At 39.3% G+C, this 14,915-nt stretch overlaps 1 protein-coding gene across 2 annotated transcripts in view; it reads right to left on the bottom strand.

The window, feature by feature from the left end:
• Positions 1–14,915, bottom strand: part of RUNX1T1 (RUNX1 partner transcriptional co-repressor 1) — a 107,671-nt gene that overhangs the window by 82,150 nt on the left and 10,606 nt on the right. The window contains exon 2 of one of the 2 annotated variants that reach the window (XM_065752973.1): positions 6,634–6,806. The exons of the other annotated variant lie outside the window; for it this stretch is intronic. Coding sequence (XP_065609045.1) covers positions 6,634–6,721 — 88 coding nt within the window. The 5' untranslated portion in view covers positions 6,722–6,806. The remainder of the gene's footprint in view (positions 1–6,633; positions 6,807–14,915) is intronic. 2 annotated transcript variants of the gene reach the window in all.

Below are 14,915 nucleotides of genomic sequence, written 5' to 3'. Positions count from 1 at the left end.
GAGGTGATTATGAAGTGGAATTTCATACCAAGAGCAAATTACAGCACTTCACACTAGGAGAACATCTGCAAAGAGCAGTAGTAAGTGCCTGGGCACAATGCAAGGTACCGGTTTTAATGCAGTTTGGGACTCAATCTATGAGAACTTTCCTTAAGCAAAACTGTCACAGCAGTGACTTGTAGATATGCCCAATGCCCAAGCTAGATTTTTTTTCTTTTTTTTTTTTTTTTCAAGTTTCAAACAGAATACCGATTTAAAACCATCATCATGTAGCATCCATGCACTACACAATCCTTTTCTGCCATTTTGAGAGGAGCTGGACATCCGAAGGGAGGGAGGAAGGTCAGCGTGGCTGCTGTTGTCACCACCTGTATGTGGAGAGTTTGCATTTTCTATGCAGCAGGCTGAGGTTTGCAATGGGTGGCTAGGTCATGGCTAGTTCATTGGATTAGGAACTCTAGAAAAAAATGTAAAGGTGTGTAGTAAGCCAGAAGGAGGGATGTACATGTTCATACTGACACATTATTTCCTACACATATACAAACCCTGTGGAAATACAGCCCTGACCATAAAACATCTTTTTTCATCCTACAGATCCAAGCAATATTTGTTTACACTATGGCTTCTCTACAGTACGGCGGGATAAAGGGATTTAAAACTGTGTGTTTAAGTAATTCACTTTTACTTAAAGCCCCCCTTTACAGCTGAATTTTTAAATATTGAGAAAGGGAGCTGATTCTAAAAGGTACAGTATTATGTACAAATTTAAGAATTTATTAGATCATGATTATCGATCTGGTACACTGTAACAGCTCTTTTGTTGCACCATCCCCTGCAAATCCTTCTTAGATGAAGGATTAGGAGCACAATAGATCATAATGACTCTTTTGGTCCCATTATGCTATGTGTACTCACAGCTGCAGATGCCCATTGAAGGGCACATTCTCTTAATGAGGAATCCCCTATAAACCCTTTCCTGGTAATGGCCGTTAATGTTTCTGCACAGGAAGAGTATGCCTTTAAATCTTTATTACAAAATCCTAATAAAATACTAGCAGATATAATATACGTTACTGCTTGGGCAATTTTGATCACACCTACAGAATCATAACCCAAATCATTAGCACATGAAAACGTCCTGCACAACAACAGGAATGACTTTACAGACTGGACTGAAAGCCTTCAGTGTAAAAGAAAAGGAAACCATAGTTAACTTTCAGCTCTCTGTTCTCCACTCCTGTAACCACAAATATCTTTCTTGGACCAGCTTCTGCCCTCAACAATGAAATCTAACAGTCACATGCTGCACTGATTTTTGCTGCAAAGCCAGATAAACATGTTCCCTTCCTCTACTGCTTGCACCTTGTGACTTGAAGGTCTGTTAACACAATTATTTACAGCACTGTGCTACGAACTAGATAATTAAAATAATCCAACTAAGCCATATTCTTTACCATTCAGACAAGAAGTCTGACAAGAAGTCAAACTTAATTTTCTATAAATCAAAAAGAAAAAAAGATATATACATTCATATATATAGTATATGAATATATAGATATATATAGTACCTTTATTTAATTGAATTTTTCAGTATCTATCATCAATAACCTTGAACTTTAGATATAAAGAGGACTTTCTGCTTAGGGCTGATGTTTAAGTCCACCTACTCCTGTCCACAGAAAGCTCCACGGTTCACAGAGAGTTACCTCAACACTCAGCACCTATGTGCAAGGACTACAACCAAACTGACCTCACTATTTCAAAACTGAATCCAAAGTTGGACACCTAAGAAAATCACACCGGTACTAAGAATGGAAGTGCTGATAGCTGCCACCACTGTTTTAATAGGCCATGCCAGAACAAACACTGGCTTGGTTTTATGCCATGGGATGAACAAAAGCAATATTGCCAAGCATGCTGCAAATGAGAAACTTAAGAGTGCCAAGCGTGATGATTACATTCATGATAACTGAAAGAAAAAAAAAAATCAAAATTTTCATTGATTATTACTGCACAGCACAGACTCGAGTCTGAAAGATCTTGGTCCTCGGAAGGTTTTACCTCTGAAAATGGAAGAGGTTAAGCAAAGGGAAAGAGAACAATAAAGCAGAAGGGAAAACTGTGGATTCAGAAGTGAAAGGGTTAACCTGTTTTGTTTCAGTCAGTGTTATACCAATGCCAGAATTACAAGGGAAAGACTAAAAAGAGCCAATTTATTATTATTATTATTCCTTTTAAAAGAAAAAAAAAAAAATCGGGCCTATCTATCACAGCGTTGTCCGGGCTGGAAGAACCGGCAGGAACCTCAGATTCCTGACCAAGCCCTCCTGCACACAATGCCTCCTGAATGGAAGGAACCCAGGCCCGGCAGAGATAGCCCGCTGTCAGGAACCGGCCCTGACGTGTGCGGACAGACAGGGCTGGCCTCGCAGGATGTCAGAGCGGCAAACTGCGGCTCGAGATACTGCATTTTCACACACTCTCAGCCTGGATGTTTTGCTCTTCAGGTAATTAAACAAGGAAACGGGGCTGATGTGTACAAGTCTGACCCCTGCGCTGCGGCTCCACACTTCTGCCTATCAACTTCCGCAAGGACTGCCTGCAGCATCAACAGTCTTCTCCTCTGCTCCCCTCTCTCCCAGTACCAAGCGCTAAAACAAATCCTCCTGGAATTACGTGCTGCTGCTGTCTACTCCTTTTGCTGTTTAAGAAGGGCTAAATTACTTGGTATTCCACATGCCTTGCTGCCTTTTCATATGAAGAGGGAAAAAGGAAAGAGATAGTTACTTTCTGAGAGCTGTTCCTCAGATATAGTCACAATAGTACCTGGAGGAAGGGAAGAATGCATGAGACAAAGAATTCCCAAATTAATGCTTACATTCAGGCCATTACTCAAAATGAGAAAGACCCTGAAAAGTCTCTCTGATTCACCCATCCATCCAACCATCCTTTTTTTTTTTTTTTTGTCAGTCTTTCACAAAATGATGTAAATCACAGAATCAGAAAAATATAAACCAGTGCCTCCTCTCTTTTTTTCCAAAATTTAAGCAATGGTAGTAGGCAGGTGCTACCACCTATAGTCTGTGAAAGCCCTGCACATGCTGCTCGCTGGCTGACCCAGTTTCTACGCTCTTTAAATACTATTTAAACAAAATGATTTTAGAAAGGCTAACATATTCTTACTTCTTCTGAAAACCCACAGAATAGAATGTTGGCTGAGAGAGAGACCAAAAGAAAGAGGAGCACAAAAGCGTGCCTGCTTGTCTGTGTTCAACACAAAGAACATTAAATGAAAACAACTGGCACACCGCCAAATTCCTATACAGGCAAAGAGATTCAAATAAATTGATTTCACGCATCACACTGACCTGGGATCAGTGAACAGTGCTACAATACACTTGCAGCTCCATGTGGGGTAAAGCCCATTAATGTTATCAGAGCCACAGCACATCACCAAGAGGGGAAAAAAGAGAAACCAAACTCTGCACACTCAGAAATTCACTTTGGAAAGGGAACTTCAGCTGAAGAGCTTTGTTTCAGTTTACTAATAAATACGTCCTAGTGTCACAGTCTGTTCATCTCAAAGGTTGTAGTTTTCAAATTAAAACAAATTCAAAGTCATACACTCTCACACTTTGCTTTTAACATAACTGCTCTCCAATTCTATTCTCTGTGAATTTCCTCCCTTCCCCGTCCGCCAGTGTTTTATAAAGATTATAGGCTATTTTCTTTGTACTTCAAAAGTTGGATCCCTGCCCAGTATGTTCTTCTTGGCTCAGAAAGTAAGCTGAAGAAAACGGCCACCACTCTCAAACACTCCAAATCAACCTGACCTACAGAAATAAAATCATTTGCAAGTCAGCAATAAACAAGGCCCTGCTTCTCTGTGTAGTCTCACGTGGATTCCCTCCCTCATCTCAGAATTTCCCTTTCTTACAAGATGTGAAGAAACCTGCGTGTGCCATGAAGTCTCTTCTCATTATCCAGCCTTTGTTTTTCATTAATATCTCTCATACTCATACCATACAACCAAGAGCGATGCCAGCCAGTCACAGGTGTACACCACATGAACAGACAAAGACCCAGTTGTGAATTGAGTAATGACAATCCTGTGCCTGTAAATGCACTCGTCCCCAAGAACCCTATTACATCTGTTCTATGTTAGAAGGGGGGATTATTACTTCAGTTGGATGCTTCAAGATGTGTAAGTACGCAAACAATTGATATAAAGACCAAAAAAAGGAAAACCAAGGAAAAGACGAGATTACAGGAGCAAAAGAAGGGTTAGGATGGATGAAAGCCATCACCCTAAGCATAGGCAAACTGGTAATACAAGAGGCCACTGCTTCAAGGAAGCTATAGACTCAGCCACCTCTTATCTTGCCTTTTATTCCATTTTTGATTTCAAACAGTAAGTCAAATCTTCTTGGACACAGCAAAATCCATATTAAATTGACTTCAGACACTGCTGTGAGAACAGCTATTCAGCTCTGACCCACCTCTGCTTTTAATGAAACCTACATCACGTCATCTGAAAAGGCATTGTCTGCCAAACCATCCATCGAAGTGTGCTCAAAGTTGCTATAATATATAGGACAAAGCTATCTAGGGTAATGGAACAGAAGCTTTCTGCTGGATTTCAAAAGATACATATATAAAGAGTGTTGGGCACATCTCTCAAGTCACTCATCCAAATTTCAACGTGAAGTATCTTGGCCATTTAAGACTAAAATTCTTGCATGTGTTACAAATGCACACATCCAGATTTATGTAACTTACTCAGCCACCTCATTCCAAATATATCTCAAAATGGGAATGCCCAAAGATCTATCAATTACTCACCACCATCCATTGCTGTCTTTTCTACAAAATAGCTGCAAGGCAGTTTTGGATCATCTTTTTCACTAAGTCGTAAACCATGGTTAAACATCTGTAAGTTTTGCTATGAAGAGGATGTGCTTGTTTTGTTATAAAGCTACACTGGTAGGACTACAAGGGGAACTGTTCAGGATACAGCAGCTTTTCAATGGTGGTCCAGATGTGCCTGCACCCAGGTGATATGGGCAGTCTGACCTGCCCAGTGGTTAACCGGACAGGTTAACACGCTGTTCTCTCCCATTTTATGAACATTTCAGTAGTACAAGGAGATCATTTGGGCTTTATAAAGATGAAGCGATTTTCAGTCATATTCAATTACTCTTTCTAATAAAAATGATCAGTATTAGAAAACATGTCTCTCTCTTAAGTTGTAGAAAATTTCCATTATCTTGCACGTGCTCTGACAGCAATAAACCACAATAAGCTTCACATTAGTATGCCAGCACTGCATGCTTGAGGCATGAAATCTTTACTTTTACATTTATTTATTTTTGAAATCCTTTATGAAGACCTATACTGCGGGAAGAAATCAACCAAGAGCCACCCATATGGGGTACACTTTGAAAACTGAACTGCAGATAGAAGGAAGGAGGGGAATTAGAAGATACACACTGTGAAATCAACAAAATAAAAATGCAACAAGAAAGTCTGCTGAGAATGCAGCATATGCATATACATTCTTTTCCATAGTACCTGTGTACAGGAAGATCACCGAGATACACTGACTTGCTTTAAATCAAGCTAGAAACTCAATTTAGAATGCCAATTCATTTTTAATAGGATTTAATTTTTTTGAAGTACATCCACAGAAACACACAAAGCCTCCACAGTGTGTAAACCTCCTTGCAATATGGCACCCATACAGTAGTGTAGGGCCCTGAGTAGGCCACGTCTTGCATGGAGAGGCTAGGAACACAAAACCAGGCTTCAGCTGCCTTCAGAATAAACCAGAGCATGGCTCAGAGTACTCAAGACTTCTTGTTCACTTTATTTTGATATCATACTCCATCAAAGTTATGTCAAAAGCAAAACGGTCCAACACTAAAAAAAGACCATCAAGAGTGTTGGAAAGCACTTAAACTCAGTTTAGTAGTTTCTTGCTATCTAGACACACCATTTTAGGAGAAAAAATGCAGTTTCAGTAAAGACAGGAATGACAGTCGTAAGTTACGTAGAAGGGTTGTTCTGCCTTCACAGATTTATTTTTCAAGTCTAGTAGAAACTTCTCCATGCAAAAAACTTAAATATTCTTCCCTAATATTTCTTCATACGAATTTAACATAGATTTCCAACATAGTGAGTTCACCAGAGGATTCCTCTGAATTATAAAGACAACCATTTGGCCAACATGATTACAATTGTCCCTTAGCCTGATTGCAAATACTGTTCCAATTCACAGTGCAGAAAACTGAACTGCATTATTTTTATAGCCCAGTCAATCAGTATTTATATGCCAGATAAAACATACCTATGGCATAAAAAGTACAGGAAACATATGAAAGTTGCACATATATGTATTTACAAGACAAGAACAATTTTAGAAAAGTCATTACTGAAGGATTTCATTGTTATAGCTGTACTCTTTCAGTGATATTAAAATGATGACAACACTCTTGATTGACAGACTCTTAGGAGCTAAGGAGTAAAGACAAAGATTTCTGTTTAAATTACAGTTTACACGGCAAGGTACAGTCATTACAAAAAAACTCTAAAAGGAATACATGTTATAAAATCAAATATTTTTCTGTTCCTTACCTTGACAAAATTCAAAGTTCCCTTTTTTCCGGCAGTCACCTATCACTAAACTCAGTGCTCTCCAAGTGTTTCTTTTGATAGATATCATTCTCCACCAACCGCTCTGCTAATTTCCTCTTTCCTTTTCTGACTGGGACAGATATTATGCTCACCAGCCCACAGATCAATCTTTTCTATTGACAACAACAAATGAAAAAAAAAGGAAAAAGAAAAAAAAAGCACATATCACAGCCAGTTTGAAGTACCACACCCCTTCATTTGCATGATAATAGCATTATTTTAAATAAAGAGGGAAGACAGAACGACTATCATTCTAAATCAACAACTCACATTTTCTAAGTTAATATAAGGCAGTGCTTTAACACCATATTAATTCTTCAACAAAGGCTGCTTCATAAATTGCCCATTTAAAACTGTTAATGTTTAAGGGGCAACAGAGTAAGAGCAGCCTGTATGCCACTGTGAAAACACCTATTTACTAATTCTGTAAAAATGACTGGTTTTAAATACATTAGTATGATATAAAATATTACATACATTACCTGGTTCAACAGAAGCCCTAGAGAATAATTTCTTAAATTAATGTGGTTACTAAAAACAGAGAACTTACAATTACACAACACTATATGCATTTGTAAGCTATAACAGCAAACACATTTTAAGAAAGACAGATCAAAAAGGTACGGTATATTTACAAATCATCCTCCCACTTCCATAAAGGCAATTTCTCTCCCACTCCAACACCTACATGAGCTGTTTATTTGGGTTACACAAATACTCTGTCATTAGTATGAGTCTATATGACAGCACCGTCAGTTTTTCCAAGACATTAATATGCTTTCCAAGGTTCATAATTATGTCAAGGCAGAGAGTTTTCAGAGCCAGGCACACAGTTACATCCATGCTTCAACCGGCATCATCTGCTCAGGTGTTTCAGGACATACAGTTAAGCATGCACAAGGATCTGGCCACAGCAACATGCATCTACCCAAGAACCCAGCCTGGACTGCCTCCTGGACTAGATTATACTGCAAAAAAATGGATTGCCTGAGGGCATTTTCAAAAGACCACATCTGTACTGCTGCTCAGAATTGCAACCTTTCCCACAAAAAAAAAAAAAAAAAAAAATCACTGCAGCCCTGGCCCAAGCCAAAGCCCTATTATTGCAGGGAAACCAAGAGGCGTAAGGGGACTTTGGGACTGTACCCAGCACATGGCAACTGTTAAACTTTCAATATGACACAATCGCCTTTTGGAATTTGGGAAACAACCACTAAAATAGGTTTAGGACTCTCCCACTCGGGAGCAAGAATTGTTTTTCTAAAATTATTATTATCATTCAGAAATTCTGTAGTTGTCACCACATACATACGTTGACATTCAAAATTACCTTTCCACTGTGCCTTATCATGAGTTCTGCATTTTTCAAATCTTCAGACTTCTGCATAACACATTACACTTACACAATGCACACAACATTCCCTAAACTGCCATTATTGTTTGATTTGAATGTTATGGCCATAAACTCATGCCACTAGCAAAACTGAAGAATACTTCACTGACCAAGTGTCCCTATTAATTTCACTGAGCTCATTTAAACATTAAGTTTTCTACTGAGTGACAATAGCATAATCTGGTTGAAATATGGGTTTACAGTGGAACATTAAATCAGCATCATACTCAGCATTACACACTGCAGCCATCTGTAAAGATGTATTCATGTTTTGTTAACCTTTGCTAATTTGGTAAGTAGAAATAATTAAGATCAAATATGTTAAATTTTTAACATGTAACAATTCACTATTTGTGTCTACTCAATACCATGCTTCTCCATAAGATTTTTAAATCTCTACTGTACCACAATAAGCTCTTACTCAAGAAAAAAAATCAAAAATTGTACCCATCTGTGGCCCAGATCACAATGGAGACACCACTTCAACTTACTGCTCTTCCTTTGTTACAGTCCCAAGTTCATTTTCTCTACACACATTTTCTAAAGTGATGGATGCATTCTGCTATAGCCATTCCACAGTAATCTGGCTTTTATAATGCATTTTTGCCTCCCGATTCGTAAACAGTTGTTGTTGCTGCAGGAATGTACATGCAAAATCATCTAAAGCCTGAACTTCACTGAAAGTAGAATGCCTCAAACAATTTGTAGTCTTACAAGAGCATTATAAAAAAGGATCAACATGTTGTATTACCATGGAAATTTTGAAAAACATACTTTCCCAAACAAATATTACTTTTTCTCAATGGTATGAAGTAATGAAAACCACATGTGCAAATCTGCGATCCATGCAGTAGTTCAAGCTGCAGCTAATAGAAAATACAGAGAGTGAACTCTGCCATATAAAGGATTCTTGTTACAGAAATATAATGTGAAAACCAGATGCAGACAGAAAACCTTAATCACAGATGGGAATGTAATCACTGGCATACAGAATACTTTTTTGATCAATCTCAACCATATGAGAAATGTATTTATTTTCTAAGGAATGCAATAACTCGAGAGAGACTTCTATTTGAATTCAGTTAACCTCATATTCGCAGTGCTTTTATCTTATATATAGAGAGGGGGTGATATAACCTGAGCCAAGTTTTTAAGAAGAGCCATTGGCCCTGGCAAATCATTCTTGTATCAGCTTATCTTTCAAGAAATTAATAGGATGTAAAGACTACAAATATCAGAATCTGCCTCAAAAGAAATCAACCACTATTGCACTTCATAGTTACTGCCAGAAATCTCTTCATCACCTAAGCACTTCTCTGGTTAAATTTTTCCCTTAATATGCGGTTCTTAGAACTACAATGTGAAAAGCACGTTGTTGTGCTCTTAGAGCTGGAGTCCCGTAACAAAGAACCTCCCCACTCTGTTATAAAACTTGAAGAGTCATCTGCTCAAAATGTTCACTCTACTCCAGGCATCCTCCTAACCACTGGACATCCAAATGAATGCCTAACTAGTGGAAGTTCTAATGAACGCCTTCCACCCTTGTATCTCCGGGTGCCAGGAACACAGCACACTCCAGCTACATGTTTACATCAAGACTCTTAAACACAGCTTGCATTCTACCAAGCAAGGCAGAACAGGCCAGTTCCTACCTATTTTCATTGCTAGTGACTTTTATCCACAACTTTCACAGATGGAAATACTACAGCAGTAGCAAACTTCTAACGAAAAATATGGAAATTGACATTGCAATATGAATATCGAGTTCAGGATTCTGGTCACAGATACACTACCAGCAGAGCTCACACTCTTGCAAGGACTCAGCTTCTTCAAAACATCGTGCTCAAATTTCAGCCAACGTCATCTACCTAGACAAATTTTACACTTGGTGCTCAGACTGGACACTCACATTAAACTGCAAGATGAAAAAAGAAGAAAAAAATACAAATCTTTATGCTTGGAAATAAAACTGGAGAAAGCCCTCAACGATGTCAGGAGCCCAGGCTGTCAGCCCTCCAACTGTGCCCTTCTGAAGTATCAGCAGCAGGAGAGCCTGCTAAGGACTCAACCTCTCAGCAATGGCCTGTCACTGGTGCTTACTGGGCTAACTCCTGTAAATGCATTTTCTCGATGGAATACCTGCACGCTTGGTGGCATTTGAAATAAACTACCTGTCGCATATGTCTTTTTTCCCCCTGTATTAACAACTAGTAAACCAGCTGATGAAAACACTTTGATCCTACCACTACAACAGAAGTTTGGATTGTTTTTAAATCGTCTTTTAGTCTACTCTGCTATTTAACTTTTAATTTCTGAGACTGCAGTGTCTATCGACATGAAATTCAACATTTAACTCCAAAGTCATATATATTGGGTACGCTGGTCTTACTTCTGAACAAGCATGCCTCAATTACTAATAAACTTGGGCCAGATATACATTTGAATTGCATGTTTTTCAGACAGCAGAATCATCATGCGTAGAGTGCTGAAAACAGAGATAAATCTTCCAGCTGTAAAGCAGTTCCATGTGACAAAACAGAGAGACCCCGCAAACTCTTGCTTCATGTCATGTGTGAGTATGTGTGCCTGCTTCTTTTTCTTCCTCTCATCTAATTTCATCTGTGAGAGACTGTCCCTAGAGGACAAGAGAAGAGAGAACCAATTATATCCAGAGGTTGGTTTCTCCAAAATGAAGGCATCTGTTCCATGCCAACGACTTCCACATGGAAGGAAAACAGAACTTTGAAGGCATCTGTGTTCATGGTTGACAGCCGCAGATCTTAGGGTCTACTGTAATTGCCCAGCTGCAAACATGATTTGGTTGCTGCTGCTGTCAGCTGATCTTGCACAGAAAAGAAGGAAGCCTAAGCCCATAGAAAATAGTGGGATAAAAAAACATTCTTACAGGAACAGTGATACCTTCTCCCATCTGATGAGAGTATTTTTCCTGGTACACTGGCTTTGATAAAACGAAACTGTGAAGCCATTTTTAATGAAAACTTTACCAAACATTCGGCGTTAGTCTCTGAATAACGTACAAGTTTAGGCATAATGTGCTCATTACTTGTTCATATTATGGGTTGCTATTTTCTAAGAGTGATTCAGAAACCAGCATGATACACCAGCCACAGGATCCTGCAGCCCACCTCACTTGGGCAAGTAGTCTCAATGAAAGCAAGAGTACACCTGAGCAGAAGCTCTCCATTTCCTCTCAAAATGCATGTGGCAGACAAATATCTTACAGAGCTACTTAACGATATTTATTACTCAACTCATGCGACTTCCAACATGAGTCCATCCTTTGCAAAAAACACTTATAAGAAATGCTAGTGGTAGCTCAAAACCTGCCTAACAGCACTGGGAGCAATGCTTGCAGCAAAATACTTGGCAATGCTGTGTCTATTTGCTGTTAAAATCAAGTAAATCGTAAAGAAGCAGCTCACCTGCAGCAACTGGACCCCAACTGGTCTTACAAAGCCATTGGTACCAAAAGCCATTGGCACAAAATGCCAACCTGGGACCAAGAATACTGATCATGCAGTTGCAACGGAGTGCACTAAAAACAGAGTAGCCTGAGGGGAAAAGGCATTTTCCTTTCCTGTCCTTCACTCGCCAGATAAAAGTGGATCAAAGTTTCTACAAATACTTCATATACTCTGATTTTTTGTAGTTTTCTTATGTAGCACTTCCATCAACAGTGTGAAAGAAAAAAGACACTGTATGTTAACAGAATGTCTTCTCTCTATTGTATTGTTTTGTTTTAATTGGATTATTAGATATTTTGCTGGATTTCACCTGTAAAACCTCATATACATGCTACTCAGTCTTTCTAGAGAGCAAGCTACACAACTGAGGAGAGCCAACAGGACTCCTGTGCAGTTTCCCTTATCCGGAACGTATCTCAAATTATTACAAATGCGTGAGATAGAGAATATGAGGGGGACACAGCAGACCTGACACTTCCTGAACACTTCTAAATTGCCTTCAGGAAGGACAAGAGTTGGGAGTAAGGACAATTAATACAGCCACCTGCTTCCTGTGACCTCCTGGGGAGCAGGCATGACCACTGACAGTGGGCTCTGGCACTGTCACTGAGGTCCTGCCCATCCTTCTCTTCCCAGAGAAGCTACGAGATAATAAAAACAATAGTGGCCAACAATAGCTCTGTAAGATAAGGAGAAACTTTGGCCTGGACTTAAAAAATAAAATAAAATAAAAATAAATACATAAAATTAGAAATAAATAAATGAAGAAGGAAATTATTCAAAACCTCCCAAGCATTTCATGGGAAGAGGACAGGACCCATAAATCTAAGAAACTGTCCGGGAAGTGATACACTGACTCACTCTTAAAACTACTGTAGCTGTTATTTACTGTTGCTGTACATGTCTCTGGAAAGTTTTGGAGCCAGCAGCTGGCTTCAACACAGTTTTACAGCTCTTGGGACACAGAAGTGGAGAATTCTGGCCCCATGTACTCAACAGGAACCTCTGAGAATATTACTACAGCAGGAACAGATTTTTTCTCTCTTTTTAAATGGAATTCTTCATCAGGTAACTCCATCATTTATAATGCAAAGACAGTGACTCACTTTACATTCAGACCTTTGCTAGCCCACTCATCCCTACATAAGATAACGTCATTAGGGTAGTATCTGAATCTCACTGCGAAATGGGTGCAGCAGAGTACGTCTGTGGTCATAGAGGTGAGATGGGAGCACTGAGGATGTAGATCCACAGCCTTGTGTTGAGACAAAAAGCACACCATCTTCAAGGAGAACTGGGTGCATGAACACCACTGAAGATCTGAATGCCAGAGTTTTCAGCACAAGGCTCACAAGCTCTACCGACCCGTGGAGTTGCGTTAATTTATCACAGTGCACAAGAAATGCATGTAACATCCAGAAACTAAGCTCTGCTATTAAAGTTCAGTTTGATGTTTTCCTTGCTCATCTTCAGTATGCTCTAATACAGGTTGCAGCATGCTTTTCCAGCATTAAGTGGTTTGCCAACAAGCTTTAAAAATAATAAATAGCACAGTCATGAAACAGCTTTGGCTTAATGGTTCCTAGAACTCACTGACTTCACTCACTAAAACCCTTTCTATAACGTTACTCTTAAATACTTTCAGCAGTGTCACCATTAAAATAAAATAAAAAAATCATCCTGGCATTACCATCCATTGCTAGCACACCCGCAGGTGCCATTATCCCTAAATTTGTTGGCAGCTTTCTCTGGCACCACTATGCTTTAATGGCCCTGGCAGCAAACCTCACCTGGATGTCACGAAAGCACTCCTTTGGAGCGCACTTCCCAAATATCCCTTGCAGTAGCATCAGTCTGTCTCCTTTGTTGCATTTCTAATCATCTCATTTTCTGGCAATGGCCTCACACTGTCTTGCAGTCCAAGCCTGAGCTGGTCTGTGGCAGTTCTCTTCTTGGACTAACAGGTGATTAAATGTCAGGATACATTTTCAAAGAGGATTTCAGCATAGTATCTTTGCTGCTCAAGGTGGGTGTTCACATGCCTCGGAGCTTTAAAATCCTTTGTATTCCATCCTAATAACGCAATGGGGCTAAAAATGGTGAAGCAAATCACAAGTACAAACCCCAAGCTAATCTAATGCTCCATAAGAGAGACTGTTAAACCTTGGGACCACCAGATGCCACACACATTTACTCAACACACTACCTGATTAGTCATGGCAGCACAAAGCACTGGCATCCTGATACTGCCACAATGGACATGCACAAAACAAAAAGCAGAAAATATTTTCTAGGAAGTAAACAATACTGGGAAAAAGTGGACAAGTTGGACTGTTTCTTTTTGGCTCAAACTATTTAAAATGACACCTAGGCCCCAAACTAAGTAGCCACCTGTGTCGTCATGTTCAGAAATGCAAAAACGTCATCTACGGGCGCCCAAATAAAATGAATTACAAAAGAAAATGACTAGTAGTAATGACTACTACTTATGCAAATTACATATTAACATCCAAAAAGGCAGGCACACACAAGCTTCCTATAGCCACTAAAGTAGCTGCAGTTTTGTACAATCTGTAGCGGTCACACAACCACCTCCTCAGATGCACATCAAAATTCCTGTTTTTCACTCCCTGGCTCAACATGGCTTGTCAGAAGTGATACATATTTTATTATTTGTCATTACCTGCCACTGTGTGCAGATTAATTCCACTCCACTAGGTGGAGTCTTATATCTTTCCAGACAGTGACTTAATTTCCAAGATAATCTGTTATGCTCTACAAACTGTGGGTGTTACTTTATCATAAGCACCACAGTCAACCTGCCTTGACTAACAGAAGCAGCAATGTCTCAAACGCCTGCTTGAAGAAATAACCAAATATGTCATGAAGACCACACTCTGACACATGGCAATATGGGACTGTTCAGGAATACTATTGCTGTACAGCTCTGTCCAACACAGTTCTGTTTTTGTGATAACAAAAGCTCATCAAGAATACAGAGTAGAAAACGAACATCACTTTAATGAGTCACTGTACCCCACACATGCCCAACAACTAATGATAAACAAAAGTAATTTGCTGAACATCTTCTAAATCCTCTGTGTGCATTCGTACGTATTTTGGATATCTAGGATGTTATTCCTTTGAGGCATCCCAAAACCTATCACAGAAAATGAAAGCTAGCATGAAAGGATTTCTTTCCAAAGTCACATTTCCATTCACAACCACCGGAGTTACATATGGCAACTATTCAATAGGAGCAGCAAAACAGCATTCAAAATTTTTAGCAAAGAATGAGAACACAGCACTTTTACGAATGTGAATTTAGATAAGAAAATTTAGAT

The sequence above is a fragment of the Cyrtonyx montezumae genome, unplaced genomic scaffold, assembly GCF_038088225.1.
Source record: "Cyrtonyx montezumae isolate F1298 unplaced genomic scaffold, pur_monq_1.0 scaffold_8, whole genome shotgun sequence".
In the NCBI taxonomy this organism is placed as follows: Eukaryota; Metazoa; Chordata; class Aves; order Galliformes; family Odontophoridae; genus Cyrtonyx; species Cyrtonyx montezumae.
The sequence above is the reverse complement of the archived record's forward strand: the minus strand, read 5'-3'. Positions and strand labels throughout refer to the sequence as shown.